This window comes from Littorina saxatilis, linkage group LG6 (genome assembly GCF_037325665.1).
Source record: "Littorina saxatilis isolate snail1 linkage group LG6, US_GU_Lsax_2.0, whole genome shotgun sequence".
Taxonomy (NCBI): domain Eukaryota; kingdom Metazoa; phylum Mollusca; class Gastropoda; order Littorinimorpha; family Littorinidae; genus Littorina; species Littorina saxatilis.
Window position 1 is genome coordinate 1,349,590 of NC_090250.1, and position 18,243 is coordinate 1,367,832.

Consider the following 18,243-nt stretch of genomic DNA (forward strand, 5'->3'; position numbering starts at 1 on the left):
AAAGGTAAATATGCGCCGAAGTGGCTGCAATCTACTGGCCGTATAAAATTTCATCTCACACGGCATCACTGCTGAGCGCCTAGAACTGTACCCACGGAATATGCGCGATATAAGACTCATTGATTGATTGATTGATTGATAAAATTGAAGCTGCCATAACATCTATCACTACTTGATTCGCTGAACTGGTTTTGCTGTTTACAGCCAACCAATCAAATTAAAGGGCAAGATTTTTATTCTGCTGTTACCGGAAAGTTAAATACTAAAAATATGGATATATTGTCGCCTCAACAGGGATGATGAAAATATCAGTTTGTGTTTATAATCATGTGTTTTTGAGATCACATTGTTTATATGTCATTTTATTGAATTAAATGAATTACTTTCCTGATGCGTGTCTTAATGCTTCTGTACTTTTAAACCCCTGTGTGCATGTGTATTTGGGTGTGTGTGCATGCGTGTGTATACATGTGTGTGTGTGCGTCTCTTTTGAATTGACGGACAAACTTTACACCTTCAAAGCGCGTCACTTTTGAATCGACTGACTAAACTTTACAACTTCAAAACACGTCACTTTTGAATCGACTGACAAACTTTACGACTTCAAACCACATCACTCTATTCCGCTTCGACACACAAAAAGAACTCAAAAGTACTACGCCTTTGTTAACGTTTATAACAGATTACTTTGAACATTGTATCAGTTAAATTTGAACATAATGGGTTCTGTACCACATAAGATAAGCTTACAAATGAACTACGTTTTGAATAGGCGTGAATGGGCATCTTTTCTTTCTTTATTTGGTGTTTAACGTCGTTTTCAACCACGAAGGTTATATCGCGACGAGGGAAAGGGGGGAGATGGGATAGGGGAAAGGGGGGGGAGATGGGATAGAGCCACTTGTTAAGTGTTTCTTGTTCACAAAAGCACTAATCAAAAAATTGCTCCAGGGGCTTGCAACGTAGTACAATGTATGACCTTACTGGGAGAATGCAAGTTTCCAGTACAAAGGACTAAACATTTCTTACATACTGCTTGACTAAAATCTTTACAAACATTGACTATATTCTATACAAGAACCACTTAACAAGGGTAAAAGGAGAAACAGAATCCGTTAGTCGCCTCATACGACATGCGGGGTGCAGAGAAATAAGGATGTGGAAAAGAAGACTTTTGGTAAGTGAAATAAAGGTGATGGATCCAGTCAGGTAGAAATAAGACAAGAAAAGAATTGGAAAACTGCAGGGAATAGTAGGGAGAGTTTTCTTGGAAGAAAATATAGGTGAAAGGACGGGTAAGGCAGAAATAAGACAAAAGAAGAGAAGAAACAGAACCGTTAGTCGCCTCTTACGACATGCTGGGTAGCATCGGGTAAATTCTTTCTAGTCCCAACCAATATGGGACTCCCCCTAACCCGCGGGGTGTGTGAATGGGCATACATTCAGAGAGAGTGTGTATGTTTGAGTGTTTAGTGGGAGAGTAAACATTCAATTCGACAAAACTGACACAGTCGCAAAAACATGATTCTTTCCTTGGTCCTTTTATTCTCAATACACATACACCATTACTTCACAGCTACAATCAAAGACGATGCTCCGTCTCAATATCGCTCAAAAGACACACAACACAATCACTCTACATACACGACCCATATCATTAAAATGTACACGACACAAACAAAAAAATTCTCACTAACTGATTTAGCACATAGTGCATGCTTACTCTCCTCTGTGAACAAAGAACTGGTAAATATTTTTATAAATTCGCTGTGTTTTTGTTGCTCACGATTTGTATTATCATTTCCCTGTTAAAAGTAAGTTAAGCCTTTTTACAAAGATGTGAGAAGTAACTCTGTCAACATAAGCACAGCGAGTTTTCCAAAGTAGGAATGCTCAAACCCAGTGGAAAGCTAGCAGCAACAAGAGTGGCGCTACCCAGGTGTGTGCGTGTTTAGGTGTAATCAGCCACCTGCACTTATGACAGAATGACCGAGGTCTTTTACGCACCACTGTGGTAAAACAGAGGTGGGACATGGATACTGTCTCTGAGTCTGCACTTTAAGTTGACCTGTGTCCGCCCCTACCGGGATTCGAACCTGTGACCTTAGGATAAGAAGTCCATGGCTCTACCAACAGAGCTACACGGCCCCCAAATGGGTTCTCTAGCAGGCGATATTGAGCGTTCTGGGAGGCATTGGGTCAAGAGTACCCTGTCCCACACTTAGTCCTGCTGCAAGGCCAGTGCACGACCGTCACCCTTCAATTTCTTCAAAATGTACACTATACAGGTTACCAAAATTTTTATATTTTAGAATAATAAAAAAAAGTCACCAAAGCCTCCAAAACATAACTTTCTTGATTTGTATCTGTAGGTGCGAGGGGCATGAGAGGCCACCTCCCATAAAAGAACATTCTATTTGTCCCTTTGTCTATTTCGACCAAACTATACCTTTCATGACAGGTTACCTGCAATGCAGGGACACCTTTGGCTGGTCACACTTCCAAGGGTGTCCTTTCATCACAGGTACCACTGTAGTCATTTTGACCTTCACTCAACTTCACTGCAGTCATGCCACAAGCGCTCACAGAGTTTGTCAACGCAGTCACAACAGACCTCTTTCACATAATACATCATCAAGTTCAAATAAAACAAGTTGAACATATCAACAGTGTTTACAACGTTTCCATAAAGACATCAAGGCAGAATCATATTTACATCCTCATTTTTTTTATTCCTGAATAATGGCAGGGATTTACTGCCTCTTGATTTGGTTAATTTCTTCTTTGCTTTCTGTAATGTAAATACACACAGTGCCTGAAAAAGGGGGGAAAGGGGGGGGGGGGGGGGGGGGCGGGGGGAGCAAACAAGCTGTGGGAAATTTACAGTTATAGTTGCATTTCTGATCTTGAGACAAATGTGTTTGAAACCTACACATGCACAGTTTCACCAAAATGTCAGCAAAGAAATCCCCATCCATGTTCCAAAATCATAACCACAAATCAAAAATTGTTTCTTAGATCATGTCTCAGAAATTTCACAAACTGAATCAACCTGACAAAATGATTTCTATTCTGTTCCTCCATGCTAAAAACTTGAAATAAATTACATCCCCCAACAAAATTCAGTTAAAATCATACTATGCACAAGAATATGGGTAGTTACAACCTCTGCTGTCTGCTGATCGACACACATTTTGTGGACAAAATATTGTGGAGATTTCTGCAATACCCAAGCTTCAAAGACTGCCGTCTGTTACTAGAGGTACATCTCTGCTTCAGAGAGAGAGAGAGAAAAAAAAATCCCCTTGTTCAGTCTATCCAGTCCAAAGGAAAACACTTGGATGATCTCCAGACGGAGAAAGTCTATTGGAGACTTGGATGAACTCTGTGCAGTAGTATGTTAACCATGCAGACTGTCAAAAGCACACAAACTACTTTGCAAATGTTCACTGGTCTTACAACTGATAGTGTTGGCACTGAACACAGTCCAAAACTGACCTCCACAGAAACCTACATCAACTCTGTGCAGTAGTGTCTAAACACAGAGGCTGCCCAGAGCACTTGGCAAACGGAGAAGCCTTGGTCTTGAAAACTGATAGAACTGCAACGTCCAAAACAGAAGTTCGCTGAAGCTCACATGAACTCTATGCAGTACTGTCAAGATGAAAAACGGCCGAGGAAAAACAAATGTCTGAAAACTTTCCAGCCCTTTCTCAGGTTTGTAAGACAGAACCTAAATTTATGAAGGTAATCTGATGATCTCTCGTGACAGCTAGAACACACACACAGTGGATGTGGAATTATGCCGGACTCCTCCATTACTTTCTGGGAGTACATTTTTTCTCTTGGAAAATATTGGATCATGGGAGAGTCCGCCAGCCTGTATTGACGTAACCATGGAGACTGCCCAGAGCACCTGTCAAACACAAACGCCACTGGTCCTTAAAGTGACTGTGATGCACAGTCCATCACGGCGGAAATGTTCCCCAGGCACCACGACTCAGCTGAGAACCTCCATGAGATGTGAGCGGGTCAAGTCACGCAGCTCCTGCAGGGCGTAGTCCTCGGGCAAAGGCAGGCCGCTCAGCGTCTGAGCAAGCAGGCTGAAAGAAAAAGAGAAAGTTATGTAACAAACGTGACCACTGCATTTGAACCACTTTCCACTGTAAGCTTCGAATCCTAAACTTCTTATATCAGGTTTCCTGTAATAATTGTAGAATCGTTTAAGCTGGACCCTCATTTGGGGAAACAAACCTCTCAATTGCTACAGTTCCATTCTTAATGTTAATTCTGCTGCTTCTGATATTACTTCTTTACACACAATCTCTCTCCATCTCTCCGCCTCTCTCCGCCTCTCTCTCTCTCTCTCTCTCTCTCTCTCTCTCTCTCTCTCTCTCTCTCTCTCTCTCTCTCTCTCTCTCTCTCTCTCTCTCTCTCTCTCTCTCTCTCTCTCTCTCTCTCTCTCTCTCTCTCTCTCTCTCTCTCTCTCTCTCTCTCTCTCTCTCTCTCTCTCTCTCTCTCTCTCTCTCTCTCTCAGCTGAAGCATTTTGGCCTTGAAAATATGAATTTACCCCCCTGTGGTGAAAGATAAATTGTGCATGTTAAAAAAACAAACACTAATTTTATTTTTTTTAAATTTGTTGGTGCTTTTGCGGAAATCGCGGAGATTTGGATTGCCTGAACACCCACCAACACCAACACCACCCCCACCCCCAACACACACACACACTCACTCTGTGGCTGCAGCACCGGTCTCCATGGTGGCGGCAGCATGCAGCAGGATGGTACGCAGCATGGTCATGGCTTGCGACGCCATCAGCGACTGGCAGTGCCGGTCCAGCGCACACAGGCAGGGCAGATGACGCACGCGGCCGCACAGACTGCGCACCTCCGACTTCAGGTGCTCCAGGTCATATGGGGTCACTTCATTCTGAAATGAGCGAGGGAATATTTCAGATTTTGTTAGCTTGAGATACACTGAGATGAGTCTGTCAGTCTGTGATAACGGCAATGAAGGATGCCTTGTAATGCGAACAGTGAAAATGGTCACAGAGCCCGTACAGTGAGATCTTTCTTCTGAGACCCCCTCTGTTTTAATAACATCTTGTTTCCAAACATTTTCTCTTCGTAAAGTCTGTAAATTTACCATTATTTTAAGACTTCCTCCGTTATAATGCCAAACAAAACCAACACAGTTATTTCCCAATATTATCTATTTTCAAGACAGAATAACTAAAACCTACCGGAGACTGCTGCAATATAACCATGTGTCGCGACAGGACGATGAAATCGTAGAAGACTTTGCCGCAAGTGTTCCAGTTGAGAATTGCCACGCTGCGCTCCGGTGCCGCCAGCACATCCAGAAACTCCATCAAGTCACTGTGGTTGTCTGGAAGAAAAGAAAGAATATTAAAAGACGGCAATGGAATATATGGACACACCAAAGCAACTTAGCTTTTATTATCACCTCAATATTTTCCAGTACCATTAGAGTTCTGCTGGAAACTTTAAATCAAGTCATACACAATGGTCACACATGTGATTTGACAGAAATGTTCAACAGGACTCTAAAACTATATATATTAATAGTGATAACAAAGAATAATATACACATGAAGCGCCAGCAAAAGTTCATCATGGCAAAACAAAGTGTGCAGAAACCAAGACTACAGCGGTACATGGGATGAAAGGACACCCTTGGGACGAGACAAATGTCCTTCTATTGCAAGAGGCCTGTCATGACAGGCACATGTTGGTCGTGTATTGACAATGGGAGGTGTCCTCTGATAGTAGGGGCCTCACAGGGTAAGTACCACTGTACTGAACATTTTCCCATGCAAAGTTATCTTCTTCAGACAGCAACGCCTGTGGGTGATCAATTCAAAGTTATCTTCTTCTGACAGCAACGCCTGTGGGTGATCAATTCAAAGTTATCTTCTTCTGACAGCAACGCCTGTGGGTGATCAATTCTTGCCAGACCTGCCAACCCCTGTGATTTGGAATTTTTTGGAATAGTCAGCGAAGCTGATGGTGTTTACGTGTAGCATTGTCTTAAATCTAATCCACATTTATGCTATCTTGTGCAAAAATATACATTCGTAATAACCTTATTTGGAAAGCACAAACATAATTATGCCCATAAGAGTGTTTGCAGTGCCTCTTTTCAGTGAGGAATTTTTTTTGTTGTTAACCCATATTGTGACCACTATATATGAAGGGAGAAGCAGAAATGAGTACAAGGACTCACAAGAAAGAGAGCACTGTCACATGATTGTGATTATTTGTTTGAGTGTAGCAATTTTTGGCTTGACGCAACGGCATACAGATTTCTGTTACAGTGGACCCCCCCTTCTAAGACCCCCCCCCCCTCCCCATTTTAAGACACCCCCCCCATTTTAAGACCCCCCCCATTTTAAGACCCCCCCCCCATGTTAAGACCTCCCCCATGTTAAGACATCCCCCATGTTAAGACACCCCACCATTTTAAGACACCCCCCATTTTAAGACACCCCCCATTTTAAGACACCCCCCATTGTAAGACACCCCCCCATTTTAAGACACACCCCCATTTTAAGACACCCCCCCCCCATACCCCATTTTAAGACACCCCCCCCCCCCATACCCCATTTTAAGACATACCCCCCATACCCCATTTTAAGAAATACCCCCCATACCCCATTTTAAGCCTTCTTTTCTTTTAAGACCGTGTTTTCTCACATTTTCTTTTCATAACTTCTGTAAATTTGCCCCCATTTTAAGACTACCTCTTTTTCAAGACCTCTTTTTTCAAATTTGTTTGAGGTCTAACAAGGGGGGTTCTACTGTACAACAGAGCATACTACGCTGAAAGCGTAACAGTTGACAGCTGTACTTGACGTACCATTGACGATGGCATCGGCCGCCAGGTGGGTGACGATCACCTGCCATAACTTCTGTAAATTTGCCCCCATTTTAAGACTACCTCTTTTTCAAGACCTCTTTTTTCAAATTTGTTTGAGGTCTAACAAGGGGGGTTCTACTGTACAACAGAGCATACTACGCTGAAAGCGTAACAGTTGACAGCTGTACTTGACGTACCATTGACGATGGCATCGGCCGCCAGGTGGGTGACGATCACCTGGTGAGCCTCGTTCCAGCGTCCCGCCTCCAACAGGTGAGTGGCCTCCTCCTTGTGTTCCCGCAGGTAGTGAGCTTTGGTCGCCTGGTTGTCGCAGAGAACAAAACATGAGTTAGGTTTTACAGTAGAACCCCCCCCCCCTCCCCCCCCCCCCCCCTTTTCAGACCTTCACAAATCTGAGAAATTAATGTCTGTAAAAGGAGGGAGTCTTACAATGCGGGCAGATTTACCGACACTATGAACAGGACATTTTGAAAAGCAAGGACTTAAAAGGTGAGGGTGAGGGGGAGAGGTCTTAAATGCAAACCAGTCTACCATAACACTTTTACAGTCACATGCTTTCTCCCCCTATATTTCCTATATCAATTAAAACACACATACACACACACACACACACACACACACACACACAGACACACACACACATACACACACACACACACACACACAAGCACACGCACACACAACACACACATACAGTTACCTTGGCATCATGAATCCACTCAGGAGGGATACTGAGGTTGTCCACCATAAAACGTTCCAGCTCCAGGTAGGCATCTTTCTCCGACAGCTGAACGTGCCGCCCGAGTAACTGCCTGATGGCATGCTCTCGTCTGCAAATTAACAGTGTACTTTTAAATTGCTACGTCAAGGAAATCCACGAGGTAAATCACATTATTTAAGCAAGTTTTTTTTCAATGACGTCAAGACTTTTCAGGAAGAGATTTCAAGGCGAGATGTTGGTTTTCAATACAGTCAAACTTCCAAGTTCAATTGAGGTGATGTACATATATTTGAAAGAAATATCAGTCATGAAATGGACAAGTCTTTATTGGGAATCACAAGTTCTGGACCCCATCCCTAGCGATAAAATGTCCAGTTTGAATTTCATTAGCAGGTAGGCAACTGCTTGAAAACTCACTCTTTGCTGTAGTTGTCACTTGATTGAGTTATGTTCCTTGACTTGTTGCTATCAGGGCAAGGGGAAGATAGAGTTATGTTCCTTGACTTGTTGCTATCAGGGCAAGGGGAAGATAGAGTGGGACCCTTCTTCTAAGCCCCCCCCCCCCCCCCCCCCCAATATAAGACTCCCTCTCTTTTAAGACATTGTTTTCTCAGATTTTCTGTTAATAAGCACTGTAAGTTTACCCCCATTTTAAGACTCCCTTTCTTAAGACCTTTATCTTCATTGTTCATGGGTTGAAACTCTCACCATCTTTTACGCGTATACCATTTTTACCCCGCCATTCAGCCGCTTTCGGGTGACTTTTTCAGACCTGATTTTCACCTATATGTAGGTCTTAAAAGGATGGTTTGACGGGCGCAGTGGCGTGGTGGTAAGATGTCGGCCTCCTAATCGGGAGGTCGTGAGTTCCGAATCCCGGTTGCTGCAGCCTGGTGGGTTAAGAGTGGAGATTTTTTCCATCTCCCAGGTCAATTTATGTGCAGACCTGCTAGTGACTTAACCCCCTTCGTGTGTACACGCAAGCACAAGACCAAGTTCGCTCGGAAAAGATCCTGTAATCCATGTCGGAGTTCGGTGGGTTATAGAAACACGAAAATACCCAGCATGCCTCCCCCGAAATCGGCGTATGCTGCCTGAATGGCGGGGTAAAAACGGTCATACACGTAAAAATCCACTCGTGCTAAAAACATGAGTGAACGTGGGAGTCTAAGCCCATGAACGAAGAAGAAAACAAGTCGCGTAAGGCGAAAATACAACATTTAGTCAAGTAGCTGTCGAACTCACAGAATGAAACTGAACGCAATGCCATTTTTCAGCAAGACCGTATACTCGTAGCATCGTCAGTCGACCGCTCATGGCAAAGGCAGTGAAATTGACAAGAGGAGCGGGGTAGTAGTTGCGCTGAGAAGGATAGCACGCTTTTCTGTACCTCTTTTTGTTTTAACTTTCTGAGCGTGTTTTTAATCCAAACATATCATATCTATATGTTTTTGGAATTAGGAACCGACAAGGAATAAGATGAAAGTGTTTTTAAATTGATTTCGACAATTTAATTTTGATAATAATTTTTATATATTTAATTTTTAGAGCTTGTTTTTAATCCAAATATAACATATTTATATCTTTTTGGAATCAGAAAATAATGGAGAATAAGATAAACGTAAATTTGAATCGTTTTATAAATTTTTATTTTTTTTTACAATTTTCAGATTTTTAATGACCAAAGTCATTAATTAATTTTTAAGCCACCAAGCTGAAATGCAATACCGAAGTCCGGGCTTCGTCGAAGATTACTTGACCAAAATTTCAACCAATTTGGTTGAAAAATGAGAGCGTGACAGTGCCGCCTCAACTTTCACGAAAAGCCGGATATGACGTCATCAAAGACATTTATCCAAAAAAAGAAAAAAACGTTCCGGGATATCAATCCCAGGAACTCTCATGTCAAATTTCATAAAGATCGGTCCAGTAGTTTGGTCTGAATCGCTCTACACACACGCACGCACACACACACATACACCACACCATCGTCTCGATTCCCCCCTCTACGTTAAAACATTTAGTCAAAACTTGACTAAATGTAAAAAGGGGGGTTCCACTCTATTTAAAGGTCTTACAAGGGGGGTTTCACTGCATCACTACGTGGGACTTACTGTGTGGGGTGGTGGATGTGAAGCAGGGGGAAGACGGCCCAGTGCCACAGTCCGACAGACTCCAGCTGAGAGGCGTAGTTAGCGTGCAGTGACGCCCTGCTGTGAGGCGACAGGTGGTGGAAGTCCAATGCCTGCAGGACACACTGGAGGTGCCAGCTGAAAAACACACAGAACAAATCTTTAAAAATAATTATACATATAGTTGGAAAAAAGAATTCTGTACACTTATATAAGGACAGCACATACCAAACTAAATCAAATGTTCGTTTATGGAGGCTTCTTCAGGCTTCTTAATAAATAAATAAATTAACCAATATTCTGATGTGAGCTGCTTCAACATCCTCCTTTATTACAAGCATACATGTAGACAAAGGTTGGTCCAGTAATTCAAAAGACTCAAATTGAGTCCTAACCTATTGAAAAGAAAAGGTCCTATTTGTCAACCCCCCCCCCAGGCGGGGATGTAGCTCAGTCGGTAGCGCGCTGGATTTGTATCCAGTTGGCCGCTGTCAGCGTGAGTACGTCCCCACGTTCGGCGAGAGATTTATTTCTCAGAGTCAACTTTGTGTGCAGACTCTCCTCGGTGTCCGAACACCCCCCGTGTGTACACGCAAGCACAAGACCAAGTGCGCACGAAAAAGATCCTGTAATCCATGTCAGAGTTCGGTGGGTTATAGAAACACGAAAATACCCAGCATGCTTCCTCCGAAAGTGGCGTATGGCTGCCTAAATGGCGGGGTAAAATCGGTCATACACGTAAAAGCAGTGGGAGTTTCAGCCCATGAACGAACAAACAAAAATGTGTCAACCCTACGTGATCTTCCTCACCTACCTTCTTTCTAAACCTGCTGCCACTCTCTTCTTTTTTCACAAAATAACTTTTTCACGGTGAATAAAAAGTGGCAACATGGACTGCTCAAAACTCTCAACATTTGTTTGGGTTGTGAAAGAGTGAATACGCTTGCTTTTTTCAGTCAAACTTTCCCGCGTGATATCATAGCCAATCACTACTGTGGGATGTGTCGTAAACATGTGGACAAGGTGCAAGTGTAGAAAGCTTGCTTTCACTACTCATACAAACACAACAGAATTATTTCCAGAATTCTGTTATTACCTAAATCTTGTATGGCCATTTCGGCAATTTCACAACAAGAAACAAGAAGGGCAAAGCCCATACGACTCACATGCTTTACACATTTTTCCTACCAAAATACATGTGACCTTGACCCAAGGTCAAGGTCATCCAAGGTCATGCAACACAAAGCTGTTAATTCAAGACATAGGAAGTACAATGGTGCTTATTGGCTCTTTCTACCATGAGATATGGTCACTTTTAGTGGTTCACTACCTTATTTTGGTCACATTTCATAAGGGTCAAAGTGACCTTGACCTTGATCATATGTGACCAAATGTGTCTCATGATGAAAGCATAACATGTGCCCCACATAATTTTTAAGTTTGAAACAGTTATCTTCCATAGTTCAGGGTCAAGGTCACTTCAAAATATGTATACAATCCAACTTTGAAGAGCTCCTGTGACCTTGACCTTGAAGCAAGGTAAACCAAACTGGTATCAAAAGATGGGGCTTACTTTGCCCTATATATCATATATAGGTGAGGTATTGAATCTCAAAAACTTCAGAGAAAATGTGAAAAATGTGAAAAATAGCAGTTTTTTAGGCAACATTTATGGCCCCTGCGACCTTGACCTTGAAGCAAGGTCAAGATGCTATGTATGTTTTTTGGGGCCTTGTCATCATACACCATCTTGCCAAATTTGGTACTGATAGACTGAATAGTCTCCAAGAAATATCCAACGTTAAAGTTTTCCGGACGGACGGACGGACGGACGTCCGGACGGACGGACGGACGGACGACTCGGGTGAGTACATAGACTCACTTTTGCTTCGCATGTGAGTCAAAAAGAAGGAAATCCCACGCGAGTGCAACTTTACCTCAGACGGTGGTCGAGACTGTTAGCGGTGACACAGGTGGGGTTGAGAATGGTCTCCAGAGGGTATCCCTTCTGACAGAACAGTTTCAACAGGTGGTAGCAGGCATCCAACACGCGGCTCCCGTCAACGTCGCTGTCCTTCAAGAGGTCAAGGTCAAGCCCTGCCGACTCCTCCAAATACGGGGGCAGGGGTGGAGCTGCATAGGATCGTGTGTCCTCCGTGCCTTTGAAGGCGTTTTCGTAGTGCTTGAGGGCTTGTGGAATGGGGGCGTTGGGCTGGCAGTGGTACCTGAACCACAAAGATAAGGATGAGGACACAGTCATGTGAGGTTATCCTCAAGGAAATCCAGATTGCCTTCTCTCTTGGGAAAGCGAGCTGCCATACAGTACTACACAGTCATGTGAGGTTATCCTCAAGGAAATCCAGATTGCCTTCTCTCTTGGGAAAGCGAGCTGCCATACAGTACTACACAGTCATGTGAGGTTATCCTCAAGGAAATCCAGATTGCCTTCTCTCTTGGGAAAGCGAGCTGCCATACAGTACTACACAGTCATGTGAGGTTATCCTCAAGGAAATCCAGATTGCCTTCTCTCTTGGGAAAGCGAGCTGCCATACAGTACTACACAGTCATGTGAGGTTATCCTCAAGGAAATCCAGATTGCCTTCTCTCTTGGGAAAGCGAGCTGCCATACAGTACTACACAGTCATGTGAGGTTATCCTCAAGGAAATCCAGATTGCCTTCTCTCTTGGGAAAGCGAGCTGCCATACAGTACTACACAGTACATTTGTTGTCCCTGCATGTGTGTGTGCTCATGTTTGCCAAGTTCTGACACTTTCACTGTTAACTTGGGACAGAACACAGTTCTGACACTTTCACTGTTAACTTGGGACAGAACACAGTTCTGACACTTTCACTGTTAACTTGGGACAGAACACAGTTCTGACACTTTCACTGTTAACTTGGGACAGAACACAGTTCTGACACTTTCACTGTTAACTTGGGACAGAACACAGTGTCCTTCGCTGTCAAACTCTCCTTAAGCACACCACCACCACCCCCCCACCCCCCTTGTAACACTGCCCTTCTTACGACCGAATTTTACACTACAGACTTAATTCACTACATATAACTGACCCCCGTTAAACCCCTGTTAAATGATGGGAGCGAGAGGGACAGGGGGGGGGGAATGGTTTGAATAGAAATTTATCCGAACACTGGTGTACCTTGCAACCTAACAACATTAAGCCTGAGAAACTCTTTCGACAGGTCTATGCCAGGCGTTAAAGTGGAGCTTACCAGAGATGCAGGGCGAGGGCTCGCTTCCAGTCCATCCCACAGCACGTGTTGACCGACTGAGGTCCGTCCCAGATCAGCAGACCGGCCAGCAAGCAGAACACTCTCTGTCGCTGCTCCCTGATGAACTCTGTGACCTGAAATACAAAAAAGAGTGTACATCATTATAACCAGCTGTCCAATGCCATAAGGCCAGGGCTGAAAGTTGGGTCAATAGACAATCATGAAGGGGGTGGGGGTAGGGGGGAGCCAGTGGTCCACCAGGGATGAAAGTTGGGTCAATAGACAATCATGAAGGGGGGTGGGGGTAGGGGTAGGGGGGAGCCAGTGGTCCACCAGGGATGAAAGTTGGTCAATAGACAATCATGAAGGGGGGTGGGGGTAGGGGTAGGGGTAGGGGGGAGCCAGTGGTCCACCAGGGATGAAAGTTGGGTCAATAGACAATCATGAAGGGGGTGGGGGTAGGGGTAGGGGGGAGCCAGTGGTCCACCAGGGATGAAAGTTGGGTCAATAGACAATCATGAAGGGGGTGGGGGTAGGTGTAGGGGGGAGCCAGTGGTCCACCAGGGATGAAAGTTGGGTCAATAGACAATCATGAAGGGGGTGGGGGTAGGGGTAGGGGGGAACCAGTGGTCCACCAGGGCTGAAAGTTGGGTCAATAGACAATCATGAAGGGGGTGGGGGTAGGGGTAGGGGGGAGCCAGTGGTCCACCAGGGCTGAAAGTTGGGTCAATAGACAATCATGAAGGGGGTGGGGGTAGGGGTAGGGGGGAGCCAGTGGTCCACCAGGGCTGAAAGTTGGGTCAATAGACAATCATGAAGGGGGTGGGGGTAGGGGTAGGGGGAGCCGGTGGTCCACCAGGGCTGAAAGTTGGGTCAATAGACAATCATGAAGGGGGTGGGGGTAGGGGTAGGGGGAGCCAGTGGTCCACCAGGGCTGAAAGTTGGGTCAATAGACAATCATGAAGGGGGTGGGGGTAGGGGTAGGGGGGAGCCAGTGGTCCACCAGGGATGAAAGTTGGGTCAATAGACAATCATGAAGGGGGGTGGGGGTAGGGGTAGGGGGGAGCCAGTGGTCCACCAGGGATGAAAGTTGGGTCAATAGACAATCATGAAGGGGGTGGGGGTAGGGGTAGGGGGGAGCTAGTGGTCCACCAGGGATGAAAGTTGGGTCAATAGACAATCATGAAGGGGGAGGGGGTAGGGGTAGGGGGGAGACAATCATGAAGGGGGGGGGGGGGGGGTAGGAGTAGGGGTGAGCCAGTGGTCCACCAGGGATGAAAGTTGGGTCAATAGACAATCAGGAAGGGGGGGGGGGGGGAGCCAGTGGTCCACCAGGGATGAAAGTTGGGTCAATAGACAATCAGGAAGGGGGGGGGGGGTAGGGGGGAGCCAGTGGTCCACCAGGGATGAAAGTTGGGTCAATAGACAATCATGAAGGGGGTGGGGGTAGGGGGGAGCCAGTGGTCCACCAGGGATGAAAGTTGGGTCAATAGACAATCAGGAAGGGGGGGGGGGGGGAAGCCAGTGGTCCACCAGGGATGAAAGTTGGGTCAATAGACAATCAGGAAGGGGGGGGGGGGGAGCCAGTGGTCCACCAGGGATGAAAGTTGGGTCAATAGACAATCAGGAAGGGGGGGGGGGGGGAGCCAGTGGTCCACCAGGGATGAAAGTTGGGTCAATAGACAATCAGGAAGGGGGGGGGGGAGCCAGTGGTCCACCAGGGATGAAAGTTGGGTCAATAGACAATCAGGAAGGGGGGGGGGGGGAGAGCCAGTGGTCCACCAGGGCTGAAAGTTGGGTCAATAGATAATCAGGAAGGGGGGGGGGGGGAGCCAGTGGTCCACCAGGGCTGAAAGTTGGGTCAATGGACAATCATGAAGGGTGGGGGGGGGGGGTGGGGGGGGGGGGAGCCAGTGATCCACCAGGGCCGAGGTGTACAACAAGGTCAGATTGATTAAAATCGAGATCTCGCAGCTGGTTCTTACCCAGTTGGGTGGCACCCACTTTTGCTTTGTGCATGTCAGCCCAGGTTCCCGGGTGGGGTGAAAGGGGCAAATCGCTAGGCTGTCTAAAAGTAAATTATCTTGCTTTTATTGAGGCAAACTTTCCCACGCGACATACAAGGCCAGTCACAAGCGAGCAGCTTGTGTCCACACATGGTTAGTGAACATCTCCGAACGGCTGTATAAAACCACACGAACCCAAGTGTACTCACCCCCATCTCTGCCCACTTTGCAAGCTGCACGGCCACCATCTGTCTCGGGACGTTGCTCCCCGCTGCCTGGGCCAGTAACAGAGCCAGGCGGTCGTCTCCAGCGTCCTGTGCCAGGCTGCACGCTTCACCGACCTGACGGCCGCTCAGGTGTGCCATGATGCCTTCAAGGTGACCTTCAGTCTGGCGGAACATGAAAGTTTGCAAAATCATCACTTTGTAGAAATGAATCAACTAGGAATGAAAAGGTTATAAAACACTTTGTGAAAATGAATCAACAAGTGCTTTGTTCTTATTTTGTTGGTGTTGAAGGGAGAGGGTGAGCTTCAGCATGGTACAGAACAAAAACGTTATAAAATCCCTTTCCCAAAAGTGAATTCAGGAAAAGAGGCCCTTTACTGTTCTTCTACTCAAAGAATGACAAGCCTCAGCCATAATGCAAATAATGTAACACTTGCCACAGTTGACTTTTCACTAAAATCACACCTCTTCAATACCTTCCCTGAAGGATTCATTCAGAACAAATTACAACAAACTGAATTTCTCAAAATGTGCACATTATTTTCAAATGTGTTACATCCACAAATGCGAACAGCCCACCAGTTAAAAAATTAAAACTCTAAGAAATGATCCCTTTCTCTGTTTCAAAAGGTTGACCAACACAGCATGCTCACCTTATGTGCTGAAGCGGACACTTCTGACTGTATCTTGGTCTGTGCTGCAGACGTCAGCCACCTGGACAGGGCCTCACGTCGCGCCTGGCATTCTGTGTAGCCACCACGCTCTGTTGCACACAGCAAAAGAAACATGGCTACTTTTAGGTTATAGCAGGGTTCCTGCAGGGCAGAGCTGATACAATTCAATGAGTTTTCAAGGACATTTCCAGGACCAAATAAATGCTTTTCAAGGACATGATTTTCCCCAAATTAATGCAAAGCACCAAGCTTATCTTCAGTTTTTCAAGTCTGCAAACTATTAGTCATTCCGTAGTTGTTTCCCTTGCCAACTTCCGGGAAGGGAAGCAACTACAGGTGACTAGTAATAGTTAGTTCGTCTGCTTTCGTTTTCACTCGATCTTTTATTCTCCCAAAATGTGTGTACTGTATTTGACGAAAAAAAAAGGGAGTTGCATTATTTTTTAAATAAGACAAGCTGCTGACGAAATGGATAGGCAACAATTTGGAAAAATCAAGTACTTTTCAATGACTATTTAACAAAACTCTATTTTCAAGCACTTTTCAAGGCCTGGAAAAGGTTTTCCAATTTTCAAGGAGTTTTCCAGGGTTCAAGGACTCTGTACGAACCCTGTTATAGATATGTTAACTTTTCATCTCCATAGATTCTAATATATGTGAGAATTGTCACACTTGCATGAGCCTTTGACACGTAAACTGACAGGAAAAAGAAGAAAAAAAGAAAACTAGGGGAGTTCGAAGGCTTGCTCCCCCCGAACAAAAATTCAGCAGGATCAATGCCATAAGCACAGTCCCTAAGCAAAAGACCAATGATAGTGCTTTAAAAAAACAAAAACATTTTTAACCTAAGATTATTCTTCCCGTGGTCAACACTTTTTCATTTTTGAAATCTATTTTACTGCCGCCAAAATTAGAATTTTCACAGATGATTCTAATGCCCGGAGCTTCTGAATTTGGGTAGTTGAATACATGAAAGTTTTAAGACAAAGAGAAGGTTTCAACTGACCGGTATCTTCTTCCAGTTCAGGAGGGTTTCCCCACAGCGCCACACAGAGCTGCCACACCAGTCTCATCTGTAACTGGGTCCCTGCGTCACCGTGACTCTCTGCAAGTATGTACAGGGAGAAACTTTGAGGTACAGTGGAACACACAAACACACACTAACTTCATTACACCCAAACAGTTCTCTCTTCTTCCTGCTCTTGCAAATCAACTTTCAACACACGCACACAAAATAACCTGCATTCAAACACTCTCCAGCGGATCCAGACATGGCCTGACCAAACAGATCTGAGGACCAAAATGTGGGGAGCACTGGAGGACCTGGAAAGAACGTCCATGTTCATGGCATCCTCCAGATTCCGAGTCTGACACAACCGTCGTACGAAGAAGAAGAAGAAGAAGAAACACTCTCCAAACTGTAGCAAACCTCTACGGTTCCGCTGTATGACTGTAGCAAAGGCTACAAGACTCACCCAGCACAGTGTTAGCGGCAGAGTTGTCAGCGTAACGGTGCAGGGCGTCCGTGCTGGGGGCGGGGGCGGCCACAGGGCAGCCCGCTTCCTTCCCCACACGGCTGTTGGCCAGCGCTATCTCCAGCAGCTGTTCGTGGCTCTTCTGCAAACATTACATGTACAATAGATCATCAGTGAAACCTATCATTTTACAGACATTTTATTATTTTCTTAAACATACTACTGTGGTTTATTTGCCTGAGTGTGTGTGTGTGTGTGTGTGTGTGTGTGTGTGTGTGTGTAAGTGTGTGTGTGAGAGTGTGTATGTGTGTGTGTGTGTAAGTGTGTGTGTGTGTGTATGTGTGTGTGAGTGTGTATGTGTGCCTGTGTGTGTGCCTGTGTGTGTGTGTGTGTGTGTGTGTGTGTGTGTGTGTGTGTGTGTGTGTGTGTGTGTGTGTGTGTGTGTGTGTGTTTGTGCGTGCGTGTGCACATGATCAACGTGGATGTCAGCACAAAAGTACACCTCCCACTCTACCAGACTGCTGATGTTTGATGTGAGTCCAAGTGGAAATATACTGTCATGTTATCTGTGATGATTTACAAGATGTTCTACACAGAAAAAAAAGGTATCTTTAATCAATTCTAACTTACCCTGATGACAGCATCAGCAGGATGGAAGAAGTCGGACACGTTGAGTTGTTCCAGGGACACTGTCCAGGCTTTCCTGCGAGACTGGGACTGACCGCCTCCAATGGACGGCAGCAAAGAATACGCTGATTGCTTGTTGGACTCTCCTGTCAAACATTTAAGTTCATTCACTTGAAATGTCAGTGTGTTTGCAATGATAAGTCAAAAACGGATGAACTAACTTGCCTGTGCTACACTTTTTGATA

The 18,243-nt window shown here is 45.2% G+C and overlaps 1 protein-coding gene across 1 annotated transcript in view; it reads right to left on the reverse strand.

Moving 5' to 3' along the window:
* Positions 1-1,522: 1,522 nt before the first annotated feature.
* The window catches only part of LOC138968253 (nuclear pore complex protein Nup98-Nup96-like), a 49,138-nt gene continuing 32,417 nt past the window's right edge, over positions 1,523-18,243 (reverse strand). The window contains exons 27-39 of the mRNA XM_070340815.1: positions 18,002-18,144; positions 17,372-17,513; positions 16,903-17,001; positions 15,876-15,985; positions 15,205-15,384; positions 12,990-13,123; positions 11,692-11,979; positions 9,737-9,892; positions 7,602-7,731; positions 7,078-7,201; positions 5,244-5,389; positions 4,734-4,930; positions 1,523-4,103 (exon numbers count right to left, since the gene is read on the reverse strand). Coding sequence (XP_070196916.1) covers positions 4,001-4,103; positions 4,734-4,930; positions 5,244-5,389; positions 7,078-7,201; positions 7,602-7,731; positions 9,737-9,892; positions 11,692-11,979; positions 12,990-13,123; positions 15,205-15,384; positions 15,876-15,985; positions 16,903-17,001; positions 17,372-17,513; positions 18,002-18,144 — 1,952 coding nt within the window. The 3' untranslated portion in view covers positions 1,523-4,000. The remainder of the gene's footprint in view (positions 4,104-4,733; positions 4,931-5,243; positions 5,390-7,077; positions 7,202-7,601; positions 7,732-9,736; positions 9,893-11,691; positions 11,980-12,989; positions 13,124-15,204; positions 15,385-15,875; positions 15,986-16,902; positions 17,002-17,371; positions 17,514-18,001; positions 18,145-18,243) is intronic.